This window comes from Camelus dromedarius, chromosome 8 (assembly GCF_036321535.1).
Source record: "Camelus dromedarius isolate mCamDro1 chromosome 8, mCamDro1.pat, whole genome shotgun sequence".
Classification (NCBI taxonomy): Eukaryota; Metazoa; Chordata; class Mammalia; order Artiodactyla; family Camelidae; genus Camelus; species Camelus dromedarius.
The window spans coordinates 55,359,052-55,371,930 of NC_087443.1; the positions used below are offsets into that span (position 1 = coordinate 55,359,052).

Here is a 12,879-nt window from a genome sequence, read left to right on the forward strand (position 1 = left end):
GCTTCTCCGTTAAGCAGGTGAGTCACGTGTAACCACAGATGAGGAAACTGAGGCACAGAGTGGTTAAAAGTCCTGGCTCATGAAGTGATCAGTGACAAAGCAGGGATCAGAACCCAGGTTTCCTGGGACCCAGCCTGCTCCTCCTGGTCCTGCCCTGCACTGGTCACAGACATGTCCAGAACACAAACACTGATATTTTTCTCTTTGGGGCCGGGGTGTTCAGCAAGTCACGAGTCAGGCCAGCCCTGCTGATTTCCTACAGTGTCAGCTCTCTGCACTACCCCAGGGAGAGCAAAACAACTCCTAGGGCTGAAGAAAGACTGGCAAGTTATTACAAACAGACTCTTACTTTTTAATCGTCCTTGTTCTTTTAACTCAAATTAAAGAAAAATACTCATTGTTTTTCTTTTCTAAGGCAAATGAGGTTTCCAAATGAATAGAGTCAGTCCTTGAGTAGAGTGGTCGCCATTCCTGGAAAAGGTCCTTCAGCAGAAACGCCATTCATCAACCCTCATTTTCCTATAGGTCAATGTTATCCTGTGTCAATCGCTTTCAAATGTTTTGTGTGTGTGTGTGTGTGAAGCAGAATTCTTTCCTCTAGAGAAAACAGCAGCTCAATGTGGAAAACGGATTTTTTTTAAGGGAGCTGCAATGGTTGCAGTAGAATAAGTGGACCCAAACCCTGTTCCAATCCATCCTCGACTCACCCCCCCTCCCCGTTCCTACCCTTCCCCCACAAGCACGGATGCAGCAGCACTGGGCCCATCTGTGTGAAAATCCCTGGAACAGGCAATTACAAGCTAGAATGTTACTAAATATATAATCGAATTTTATGCAATTATCTAGTATATCACATTTACTCAACCTTCATTAACGATGCCTTCTCTTTGGCTCTGATGCCCTTGGGCCTCACCATGCAGTACAGGGTCCAACTTCCAACTGCTCGAGCTTTTTCTGGTAGCCAGATTACAGCACTCCTTCCCTGGCAGGCCTCAACCCAAGACATAGGAGCTGGCGTCTAAATGTCCCTTGGGAGGGATAACTCTTCCAGGGTATTCTCCATCAACTCCCAGCATCTCTAACTGCACGCTGCTGGCTGCCTTCCCTTCCTCTCTCACTTCCCCACCCTCTGCTGGGCTCCCTGGGAAATCCCACATCAGTGACTTGCCCTCAAATCCTTGTCAGGGAAGAAACAGACAGTATTCACGGCTGCACAATATTGTGAAGGTACTTACTGCTACCAACTTGTACACTGAGGTGCAAAGGGTCGATTTTGCGTAATGTATATTTTACCACAATAGAAAACAGAAATGAAGGGAGACTCTTGGTGCTGCTGGATAGAGCATTCTCCCCATGTGGACTGCTTGTGGTCCCCAGCCATTCTTGTTCAGTGTCAAATCAGACAGTTTAATCTTTTACTAGTTAGGACGTTAGTAAAAGTCCCTTGTGTAAAAAGTAAAAAATACTTAACCCTTCCTGCCTTCCCCCCTCCAAATCCTAGTCAGAGAGTCTGCTTCTTGAGGAATAGGGTGGCAGGGACGGGAGGGCACCTGACTCATGCTCCTTTGAAAACATTTAGACATTGACCATTCTAATTTAGACTAGAGCTGCTGGTGGGTATCAGTTATTCTGAGCTACAGTAGCCTTAGGTGAACTTTGTATAATGTTTTAAAAGCCATGATTCCAGACCTGGCCCCTGGGTGGTGAGTCCCAGCCCAGCGCACTTTCCCTGGAGGCCCTGCCTGAGAGGACGCCAGCCAGTGCGCAGGCGGTGTTTAGGGTGCTCTGTGTGCCAGGACCCCAGTGATACCCTAACTCATCTAGCCTCTGCAGCAACCCTACTGGGTGGGCACTTTTATTAGTGCCATTTTGCAGACGAGGACTGGGGCTCAGGGAGGTGAAGTACCTTGCCCATGGTTCCCAGCTAGTTAGAGGTGAACAGAGAGCAGGAACTTGACTTCGGTCCTGCAGGCCCCCAGACTGAAGCCTGCTCTTCGGTATGCGTGTCTGTCTTGCTTGAGTATCTGCAGTGGCCCCAGATGGAGCTTGGGTGGGTGGCCCAGGTGTGGCGACACCAGTAGCTTGGTTCTGGAGCCCAGACGACCGAGCACACGGGACTCCCACGCTGTGACTCCCCGGCCTTCAAGCACTGCTTGCTCCACCAAATCACAGCTTTCTTGATGATGAGTATATTTAAAAGCTTGAAATGTCCCATGTTAACCAAGGCTTCTTTCCATCTTTGAGTTCATGTGCTCTAGTTTTAAAAAGCACCTCAGCCCGTCTACCACCTGGAGCCCTACTGTCTGACCCTAGGATGACTGTGCGGTTCTTAAACCAGATTTTCTGCCTTCTCTCCTTTCTCCTTCTCTCAATCCGGAGGCAGACAAGTATGAGCGTGGCTGGTGGCAGCGTACATTTAAAACCTAGTCACCCAAGCAGATGCCTGAGGATGACCCCTCTGACCTTCTGCCATGGTTATAGCCCCTTTACCCCTCTTCTTCCAAGTTGTCAAAATCTTTAATATTCTCTAGCTAGTACTGTACTGTATGCAAAACACTATGCTAGGCATTGTGGGACAGGCTCTAGCAGAGAAAACCAGACCTACACAAATAAAAGATTAGCTCAAAAGCTACCAGATGGTAAAGATCATGTCTTACGGGTCTATTTGGCTGGATGCCTGGTGCTCAGGAAGTATTTATGGAATGGGTGAATGGTGTCACCAAACGTTTTACTCAAATCAACCATTCCAACAAAGATTTACTGAGTTCCACTAATGTCCTGTGCTACACGCTGGGGATTCAACAGAGCACAAAACAGACAAGTTCTTTCCCTCAGAGACCTTATAGTAGGTATGAGGAAGGGGTGGAAAATAACCATAAGGATAGAAGCATAAGATAATTCCAGTCTATGATTTGTGAGAAGAGGGTGAGCAATGGCATAGGAAGTGAATCATGGAGGGCTGCTCTGGAGAGAATGGCAGAGAAGGTATCTCTGAAGGACGAAAAAGAGCCTGTGGGGAATGATGTGGGAAAAGAAGTCGGGGGGGAGGGGACAGCAAGTGCAAAGTCCCTGGGGAGAATGCTTTTGGCTTAATAGAGTAACAAAAGGGAGTCCACTGAGATTAGAGCATGGGGTGTGGGGGAAAGTGGAGGATGAGCTCAGGGGTCAGATCATGGAGAGCCTGTAGGCCATAGTGAGGAGTGGGATTTAGTCTGGGTGGGACAAGAGCAAGGGAGTGGCATCTGATTCCTTATTTTTAAAGGTCATTTGCTATGATTTGTAGGACTATGTAGAGGAGTAATAATGGACAACTGAAGAGGCTGCTGCATTAATTCAGGAAGAGATGATGGTGTGCATGCAGTTAGATGCAGTTGTGGCATGGAAAGTGGTCAGAAATGATCAGATTTAACATGTAGTTTGGAGGCACAACTTTTGGGAATTGCTGATGGCTTGAAGGAATGAAGTAGCAACAATCAGAGGCAGCAAAAGAGAAGTGCCAGATGAATGGAAGGGATAGTAGGTTCTAATGATGCTCAGATGAAGAAGGAGTACAATGGCCAGGAGTGGTCCAGGAAGGCTTCACTGAGAAGGGGCTGCCAGGGCTGGATCTTGCAGCCCAGTAGGTTCATACAGGTGAGGAGGAAGAGGCATAAGCAAGGGGCCTGTGGCAGGAAGATTTCCTGTTTGAAGACCGGGCTGTTACCCGGTTATTTCGTGGGAAATCAGGCTGTTGATGGCAGCTGGAGAAAGACTACAGAAGTTATGCACAGACTTAGTTCTTTATGTAACGGGGCTCCATTCAAGAGCTGAGTTTCTCTGAAAGCCTTTTCTTGCCAGCTCTTCTTGGTATAAGCCTGGCCAGTGTAAATCACAGAGACCCACCATGCCAGAGGCTCTCAGAACGAATATGTAGTGTGGGCAAATGCCCACTCCTTGCTCAGGGGCGGTGGTGCCAGGTGAGTAGTACCTGGGGGAGGGTGGGTCAAGGGGAACACAGGGGTCTGGTCCTCAGTGTGCACAACTGGAATCCATGGCCCTGCTATTGGACCCCACTACTCACAGCAGGAGCCCTGCTGCACCTGAGACCAGGCTTCTAAAGCAGTATATGCTGTGGACACCAACGACACAGTTTCCTGCTTGAGTCAGAAACAGACACTATGTGAATGGGATTTTCTCCTTTGTCTGCTCAAAAAAAGCATTTTCCTAAACACCAAGAGGAGAGTCAGGTGCTTGGGGAGAAAGCATTATCATCCTCTTTGAATAGGGGTGGGGGTGGAGAGCTGCAGAGTTCAAGCCATCCATTCATTCATCTGCTGACATGCCTCATGCGCCAGTTTCTTGGTACACAGGATTAACAAGACAGAGTCATTGCCCCAAAGGACCTCATACCCTTGTGGGGGACTCAGATCTGTAAACACGGTGACAGGTGCTGGGCAAGCTGTCTGCCCACTTGGGCCCCAGCAGAAAGGACAGTCAAGGAAACAGACCACAGTGAAGCCCCTCACCGTGCAGCACCCCCAGGGAGCCACATACCTGTTTGCTTTCCTGATTTTTGCTTCTCTCTCTGTCTTCGGGTGATGCTATCTCTCAGCCGTTTGAGATTTTCCTGGAAAAAAAATTAGTTTATTTTTAAAGTATACACCAGAATTGTACCCTCTGGGCATTAGAGTTTCTTTCCAATTTTATGCTATTTGCAAGATATATCACATTGCAATAGCATTTCCAACATGCAAATGAGGTTGAGTGCATTTGCAATCGGCCCCCAGAGAAATCCACATCCTTTTAGAAGCTGTGCCTGAAGAGAAGATACCCTGTCCACAACAAAGTGTCTCCCCTCCTCTCTGGTTCCCAGCTCCTTCTCAGTCTTATAAACCCATCACCCTTCTTGCACATCCCTCGGCCAAGCCAGCCTCTTACCTGCTCACAAACTCTCTACCCACTTTTCTGACTCTAAGATTGTGTCTTCACACCATTCCCCTGACCCCGAGGAACACAGATTCCATGACTCTGTCTGTTCCAAGCATAGGTCACCTTCTAAGCTCCCCGAGATTGCTCCAGTCTTTAGTGCTGCCCATGCCATCTGGCACTGGGCTATGCTGCCTTGTCCTCTGTGTGTGTGTGTATGTGCATGTGTGTGTGTGCGTGTGTGGGTATTGTCTCTTTGGAGGTACTGTGAACTCTCAATGGGCCAGAGGCCAGGTCTTGTACTTTTCTATAATTCTGCAGTCTTCTCTATTGTGTTCATTCAATAAATGTTGAACAGACATGTGAGGGTGGAAATTTGTTGCTATTTTAGTCAATAAACAGCAACCATCTTGAAGTTAAGTGTCTGAGCTGTCTAGGGAAATGCCCCAGGGACTAACATCCAGACCACCGGGCTGGAGCAGAAGGTTTCCATGAGGGAGCCACAGAGGCAGGACTGAAAGGTTGGTTGGGTTGTGACTGCAGCTGAGAGACTGAGCTTGGTCCAGGAAGCAGCAGGGAAACACTGGAAATTGTGGGCTGGCCATAGCTTTAAGGTCTGGCAGAGAGGAAGGAAAGGAGTTGGAGGCAAGGAGACCCACATGGAGATGATGTGATAGGGCAGATGCAGGCAAAACAAGCCAGCATGGGACGTGGCTGGGAATGCAAAGAAAGGAGCAGAGGCAAGACGAAGAATGTGACAGAGCAAGACATGCAGCTGGCTGGATATAGGGGAGTGTGGAAGGGCCCAAGAAATTCTGAAGTCTGCACCTCAGCCTCTGGAAGGTAACAGTGCAATGAACAGAAACATGGAGTCAGGAAAGGGAAGCAGCCTTGAGGGATGGTTTGTTGTTGGACGTGCCACAGGTTACGTCTAGGGCACCTCAGGGAAGTGCTCAGCTGGTGGCTGTTACTGGAGACAGACATAAGAGACACCTGCACTGAGAAGGGAACCTGGATGGAGCCTGCTGGTGGGAGGGAGAAGTGAAGGAGTCAGGGGGATTGACAGAGAGTGGAGGAAAGGATGACAGGGCAGTCCAGGAATGGTCTTCACACCCTCTAGTCCCTGGATGGAGGGGAGGGCACTCCAGAAGTACCAGGAGGCTGTCAGAGCACGGAGTAGTCTCAGCTCCCAGGACTGGGATTCTCTGCCATGTCTAACATGAATCCAGTCATCTGCTACACACAAGAGTTCAGGCAAGTTCATGGGAAGGCAAGAAGCCTCCTGGATGTGGATAAAAAAAGATAGCTGACATTTGTTATATATTTACTATGTGCCGGGCATGCTAATAGCTTCACATGGTTTACATCATCTAGTCCTCTCCCTTCAGATTTCAGAGATGGGAACACGGAGGTACAGAGAGGACAAGGTTATCCAGCCCCAACAGGCAAAACAAGGCTGAACTCAGGCTGCCTGGCTCTGGAGCTGGGGCTGCTCCAAAAGACCTGCCACGTGGCACCAACTTGGCAAGGAGAAAGAAACTCTGTATTTGCCTAGGACCAGCCTGTTCCTAGCAGCACTGCAGCCTGGGTCTCCCCAGTGAGGAAGGCCCTGGGTTCCTGCATTCAAACCCCTAGAGGGAGGGAGGCAGCCCGCAGAGCAGGTGACCCTGTTTAGGGAGCACTCAGAAGGCAGAAGATGTAGTGAAGGGAGCCTAGCCTCTGGAGTGAGAAAGGGATCATGAGAATCCTGACTCTGCCTCTTCACCTCTCTGAGCCTCAGTTGTCTATAAAATGGGAGCAATGACACATTTCACGTGCATGCTGTGAGGGGCGGAGGAGAGTAGGTCGACTCAGCCCTTAGCACAGTGCCCCAGACTGTTGTCAGAGCTGGACAAATGCTGCTTTAGGACTCACATCCCCACTTCTCACTGTATGGAGTTGTATATCCTTGTGTAAATAGCGAGAGTGTCCTCTCACAGCCCAGCCCTCCAATCCAGCCTCCTCCTGAGCCGGAACTGCTGGGATGGGCACGAGGTGGCCCTTCCCGGATCTTCGCCTTGCGTTTGCACACATGCCTACGGAGTGTGTGTGTGTGTGTGTGTGAGTGTGCTTTTTTTTTTTTTTTAAAGTATATTAGAGCAGTCTTTATATTTTATTTATTTTTAATGGAGGTACTGGGGATTGAACCCAGCATCTCGTGTGTGCTAAGCATGCACTCTACTACTGAGCTATGACCTCCACCCGAGTGTGTTTAACTTGGGTAGTTTTACGTCTGCTACTTGTTTTGTTCACTTAATCATATTTCTTGGGAGCTGTCCAAGTTCTCTTTGAGTTCTAAAGTGTGATAGTTCTGTGGGAGTTTTGGCACTATGAGCAGAGAGAGGGCCTCTGAAAAGAAAAAAGCTGGAAAGCAAAAGTATAGGGCCACACACAGAGGAAGTGGCAGGCGCAGAATTACAGTTTACAGCTGAGTTTTGGTTCCTGCTCTGTAGCCACATAACACCAGGAAAAACCATCCAGCCTCAGCCAGGGAGCCATGTGGTTACAAACTGCGGCTGACAGATACACATACGCACTGACTCACCAGGACACTCAAACAAGCAGCCGCAGGTGTGCAGTTACCACAATACACAGGACAGCCATGGACTCAGCTCTCCTCCACTGCCTAGCAGAGAAACAGATGTGAACCTAATTCCACCCAGAGCCAGTTACCTGCTGGAAGCGAAAGGATTCAGACCGCTTCTTCTGGTTGAGCTGCCACTCTTTGAAGTGCAGCACGGCCTCATCCACGTTGACGATGCCCAGCTTCACCTGCTCCTGGAGGGTAATGAGCTGCCGCTGGCCGGGTGTTTTCATCCCAGCAAAAGGGTCATATACACTCGACTGAGGCCTGTCCCTCCACGGTCTGACAGGTGGCTCTGGAAAGGATGGCGAAACTCAGCTTGACAGCTCCCCCACTGGGGAGAGCTGACCGGATGAGTGGGGTTAATGAGGCTTAACGGGCTCAAGAGGACGTGTCTCAAAAGAACAATTACATGTGGAACCAAGAAGTGGGAGGTATGACGTGGAGTCAAGGAGAGGGAAGCAGCTAGTAATTTCAAAGCCTGTTGCACCAAAGTAGATGAGGCCACAACATTTTAGGGAGGTGTGGCATCCACTGGATGAGTCAACAGAATCCCCCAAGCCTGAATTACTGGAGTGATTCAGAGAGTAATTTAGAGCAGTGTTTCTTAACTGCGGCATTATTGACAATCTGGACCAGATAATTCTTTGTTGTTGCAGGGGCGGCTGTCTTGTGCACTGTAGGATGTTTAGCCTCATCCTTGGCCTCTACCCACTAGGTGCCAATAGCTTCCACTTCCTTGGTTGTGACAACAAAAAATGTCCCAAATATTGCCAAATGACCTCTGGCAGGGTGAGGAGTGGGGTGGAGGAGAAATCACTGCTAGTTGAGAACCACTGCTTTAGACTAAACTCCACTCCCAAAAGAGAACATACAGGAACGCCTAACCAGGATGCTTCTCCCAGCACCACTTCCAGCCCTCCCCATCTTAGCAGCATGGGGCACAATGATTATGGACCCATGGGCACGAGATCCCAGAGAAGACTGAAATGCTAATGGGATCATGACCCAGGTCCAATGTCACCAGGTATAAATTACCTGCTGGGACCCAACTGGCTCTTCTTGGATTGTTCCCGTGCCAACCTCTCCTCCCAACAAAAAATGTATAGTTCCCTGCTTTGGAGAGTCTAGGGAAATATGAAACCAACCCCTCTTGCTCAGGCTGTGACTTCACTAAGTTCTGTGGGGAACAAGCTACCTGCAGAGGTGATGGAGCCACTGGGGCATGTGAAACCAACTTGACATTCTACTGCTCATTTCCTTTAGGGCTATCTTTGGTTCTAAATTTCTCCAGCAGGTCCCCATTTGGGCATTGCGATTCAGAGAGGTGACATTAAGGAAAAAGAGATGACTTCACCCGTATTGAAAAAAATTCCAAGAAGCTTATCTATCATTCTTACCAACCATTCACTCATCTGTCTACATACACTCACACACCTTTCTCCTACATTTGCCCTTTTCAAGGCTGTCTTTAATTGTATTGGGAGATGGAATGTGAGGAGAAAAAAAATGCACAAGCCAACCAGTTCCAATCTCCTACTGCTGGAGTCCATGGGGATGTTTTCAAATGTTTAGGTGGTGTCATGATTCCTTTTCAAAAGAATCACCAATGGGATAATACTGACTGCCTCTGTTTGGCACAAGGAAATTAATGAAGAATAAAAAATCACTTATCTCTTCAAACTTCCTTAAAAGATCTTTTGAAAAAAAGAAAAATGTTACCTAATGGTAAGCAAAATGTCTCTCAAATACAGTTGAATTAAACTATGCTTTAGCTCATACAGATAGGGTCAGGTAACAGCACGGCAGGGCTAAACCTACCAGGTAAAGACTGGATGCTGGGCCGCCCACTTTCATCCGACGGCATCAGTCTCAATGTTTAAGCTGTACTTTTGTTTGTTATTATAGACACCTTCTGGCGCAGGAATATTATTGGTACAATCAATTTGTGCAACTTTCTAAAGCACCCCAATCTCCTCTCCCTTTACCATCAGAACAGTTCTACCTAAGGTATCACTTGAATCTCTCTGTTTTTCAATGCCAAGGAGCTGTTACACCTGAAAATTACTGAAATGTAAACACTTCAACCACCTAGAGTCCAGGTTATACGAAAGGAAGCTAAGGACATCTGGCTTACCTTTCCTGAGGCTCTCTGAAGAAACATATAAATTCCCAGGCCGCTCTTGGCTTTTTTCTGCAAAAACTAAGAGATAAAGAATAATCTAAGTAAAGCAAAATCAGATATTTGGTAATCTGATTTACAGCCTTTCTTAAAGGCCTTGTAATATTTTATACATTTACCAGAAAAAAGTTTACCAAAATCTTGTGCCAAAAAAAATAATAATAGGTCACATCTTACTTGGACCACTATACACAGTTTTATAAACCAAAACTCTAGAAGGAGGCAACTAATGAGCAGAAGCAATAGAAATTATGAAATGAAGACAGATCATACAGACAAAGTCTCAAACCAGAAAGACAAAGTCAGCCAGAGGACATGATCAGCATTTAAGAGATCATTAAAGAAAGGGGTAATGTGAACAAGGACGTGTGCTAGATCCCTGAATACCTGAAGCAAGCCATGGAAGGCCCTGAAGTTTGAGAATAAAAGGAAGTGCCACCTAGCATAACAACAAGTGTCCTAAGAAAGAACTCGGAGCAGTGGAGCAGGTAAAATGTGTACACAACTCTAAAGGGACTTGGATAAAGTCACTGATGTGCAGTGGACCCATAAAGGCTCATAGGAAAGCTGGAAATTGACAAACGTTCACTTAGTGGTGGTACTGCATGGTGGTTATGGTTCCCAGGGCTCCACACGTGACTTTGGGATTCAAATTCTGGCTCTGCCACTTATGAGCCATATAATCTTGGATAAGACGCTTGACTTCTCCTGGCCTCAGTTTTTTGATCTGTAGAATGAGGATGATAATTGTACCTTCTTCACTGGGTTGTAGTGGGGATTACATGAGTTAACACATAGAAAGTGCTTAGAACAGTGTCTGGCACATGTAAGCGCTCCATGTTAGCTTTCCTTAACATTATTCACATCTAAACCCTGAGATTGATGCCAATAGGTCAGCAATATCTTGGCATGCTAGTTAATACAAGTGATGTCTCTACAGTTTTTTTTTATAGTTTATAAAATAGTTTCCCATGCATTATTTCATCTGACCTTCATGATAAGGCTCTGGCAGAGTATTATTATACATCAATGTACACATATATTATTATGATACCCATATTATAGATGAGGAAACTAAAGTTAAAGAGGGTCAAATTATTTACCTAATGTCCCATACTTTACAGTTGAAAAATGTAAGAGTTAGCACTTGAACTAAGGTATTCTAGCCTCCAAATCACTGCCTTTTTTGTTATCTTCTGCTTCTCTCCTGTCCTTTGCTTCCCCACAGTTTCCTAGCAAGTCCAACAGGGCTCTTTAGGAATCACCTGTCCCAACTGCTTCCCCACCATAAGCTAGGCCATCAACACCCTCTCCCCACCTCCGGCCATTTAGGCATTATCAGTATATATTTCAACGCTTATTAATTTGGGTTCCCTTAGAAGGAGATCTGGGGACAAGGATCCAAGTACAAGTAGTCTATGTGGGTGGTGATGGAAATGACAGGGAAGTGGATACAGAAATAAAACAGGGGGTTATCAAGTGAATCACCATGGTGGGCAAGCTGGGGGGCTCTGGAAAACAATGCAGAACATGCACTTTGATGTTCTCCCAGTAGAGGGGTCAGTAAGCTAGGGTAGTCAGCCACCGACCCCATTCTGTCAGCAGCTGGTGGGGGGGTGTCCAGAAGTGATAATTCCCCAACTCTTCCAGCCTGTCCTGAAAGAGGGCAAGGGAGGCTCTGGCTGCTAGAGGAAGTCATTAGGCCAAGACACAGGTTCTGACAGGCAGGGTCCAGCCAGTAGGCACAGAAACATAAAGAGCTACAGGCGTGTGGGTTGGGCACCACCAGTGTCTGCTACACACACCAGAGGAGATGCTGCCCAGGGGATGGCAAACCACGAGCACTGACGGCATTCGGCAATACATAATACTCCTCAGCTGTACTTCTACCCAATTGAGGGTTGCCAGATTTAACAAAGCAAAACCAAAAGTTGCAAAAAAGAGTGCAATGTTTGGGGCTTACTTACACTAAAAAATTATTTGCTGTTTGTCTGAAATTCATACTTAACTAGGCATGCTGTACTTTATCTGACAACTCTAGCCCTGTTACCTCTGCAGCTCTGACTGAGGGCTGCCTTCTCCAGTTTATGATCTTTTGCCACATCTTCCACAACCTGCTTACACTATTAAAAATGAAATGGAGGTCATGTGCACAGATCTGGCAAGTCTCATACTCTTAAACTACTTGTAATCATATTAATAAAATCAAGTCCCAGAAGATAGTGAAACTGACAATGCTAGAAGCATCTAATGTCCCAGGGATCATCATGAAGAAGTCAAAACCCAATTCTCACCAATCTGTATCAATGTAGGTAGGTAGACAGCCCAGCATGGTGCCTGAAAGCCAGAGTTGTGGGAGTCAGACTCCCTGAGTTCAAATTCCAGCTCTTCTAATGTGGTCATCATTAGACCTCTGTAAGCCTCCATTTTCCTCATCCATAAAAAGGGGATGATAATGGCCCTTACCTAACAGATTATTGTAAAGATTAAATGACATGTTCTAGACAGAGTACCCTGGGTAGATTTCAATAAATGTTAGCTATTAAAATTTACTAACAAGAAGAAGAGGAGGAAGAAGAGTTTCAGGAGATAAAATTTATCAGAGCTCTTGCCATTTGGAGTAGAGGAAAATCTTGTTTACCTCTGTCTTCATACTGTGCATGAATGCCTCCAGGAAGGCCAGAAAACTGAATCTGATCACTGCCCCTAGCCTAGCTCCAGAATCAGCCCCAAGCTCTGACTCTGTCCCTTGCAGCTGGTTGAAGACCGTTCGGAAGGGGACAGTCTCTGAGCAGTGGTTCAGAAGGTAGAGGATCCGTGGAATTCCTGCTGGGAGGCTCTGAAGACCCCACTGGGCATCATTCCCTGCCATACTTGCCTTTAGAAATGTATGGTTCATTGTCGGACAGGTGGTGAGTACCAGAAGCACTGGCCTCTGGCCTGGGCACTGGGACAGGGGGCCTGCTGGCCAGGTCCACAGAAAAGGCCTCATCATCGTCCACTGTGTGGTAAACATCTTCCTCCTCCTGACCAAGACGGTGCGTGTCCCTCTCCAAACTGGCCATTCCTATGCTGTTGCCTAGAAACATAGAAAAAGGTGACTGAAAGTAATTGCCAAACCCTGTGGCCTGCTGGGCCCCACAGCCAACCACCCCAAGCCCCAGCCCCA

The 12,879-nt window shown here is 47.1% G+C and overlaps 1 protein-coding gene across 2 annotated transcripts in view; it reads right to left on the bottom strand.

Moving 5' to 3' along the window:
* PIK3AP1 (phosphoinositide-3-kinase adaptor protein 1) overlaps positions 1-12,879 on the bottom strand; it is a 106,863-nt gene that overhangs the window by 15,849 nt on the left and 78,135 nt on the right. For both annotated transcript variants that reach the window (XR_010381962.1, XM_031461498.2), the window contains exons 10-13: positions 12,589-12,789; positions 9,666-9,731; positions 7,618-7,823; positions 4,534-4,606 (exon numbers count right to left, since the gene is read on the bottom strand). Coding sequence is in view for 1 of the 2 variants with exons in the window: in XM_031461498.2 (XP_031317358.2) it covers positions 4,534-4,606; positions 7,618-7,823; positions 9,666-9,731; positions 12,589-12,789 (546 nt within the window). In the remaining variant the exon portion in view is untranslated. The remainder of the gene's footprint in view (positions 1-4,533; positions 4,607-7,617; positions 7,824-9,665; positions 9,732-12,588; positions 12,790-12,879) is intronic.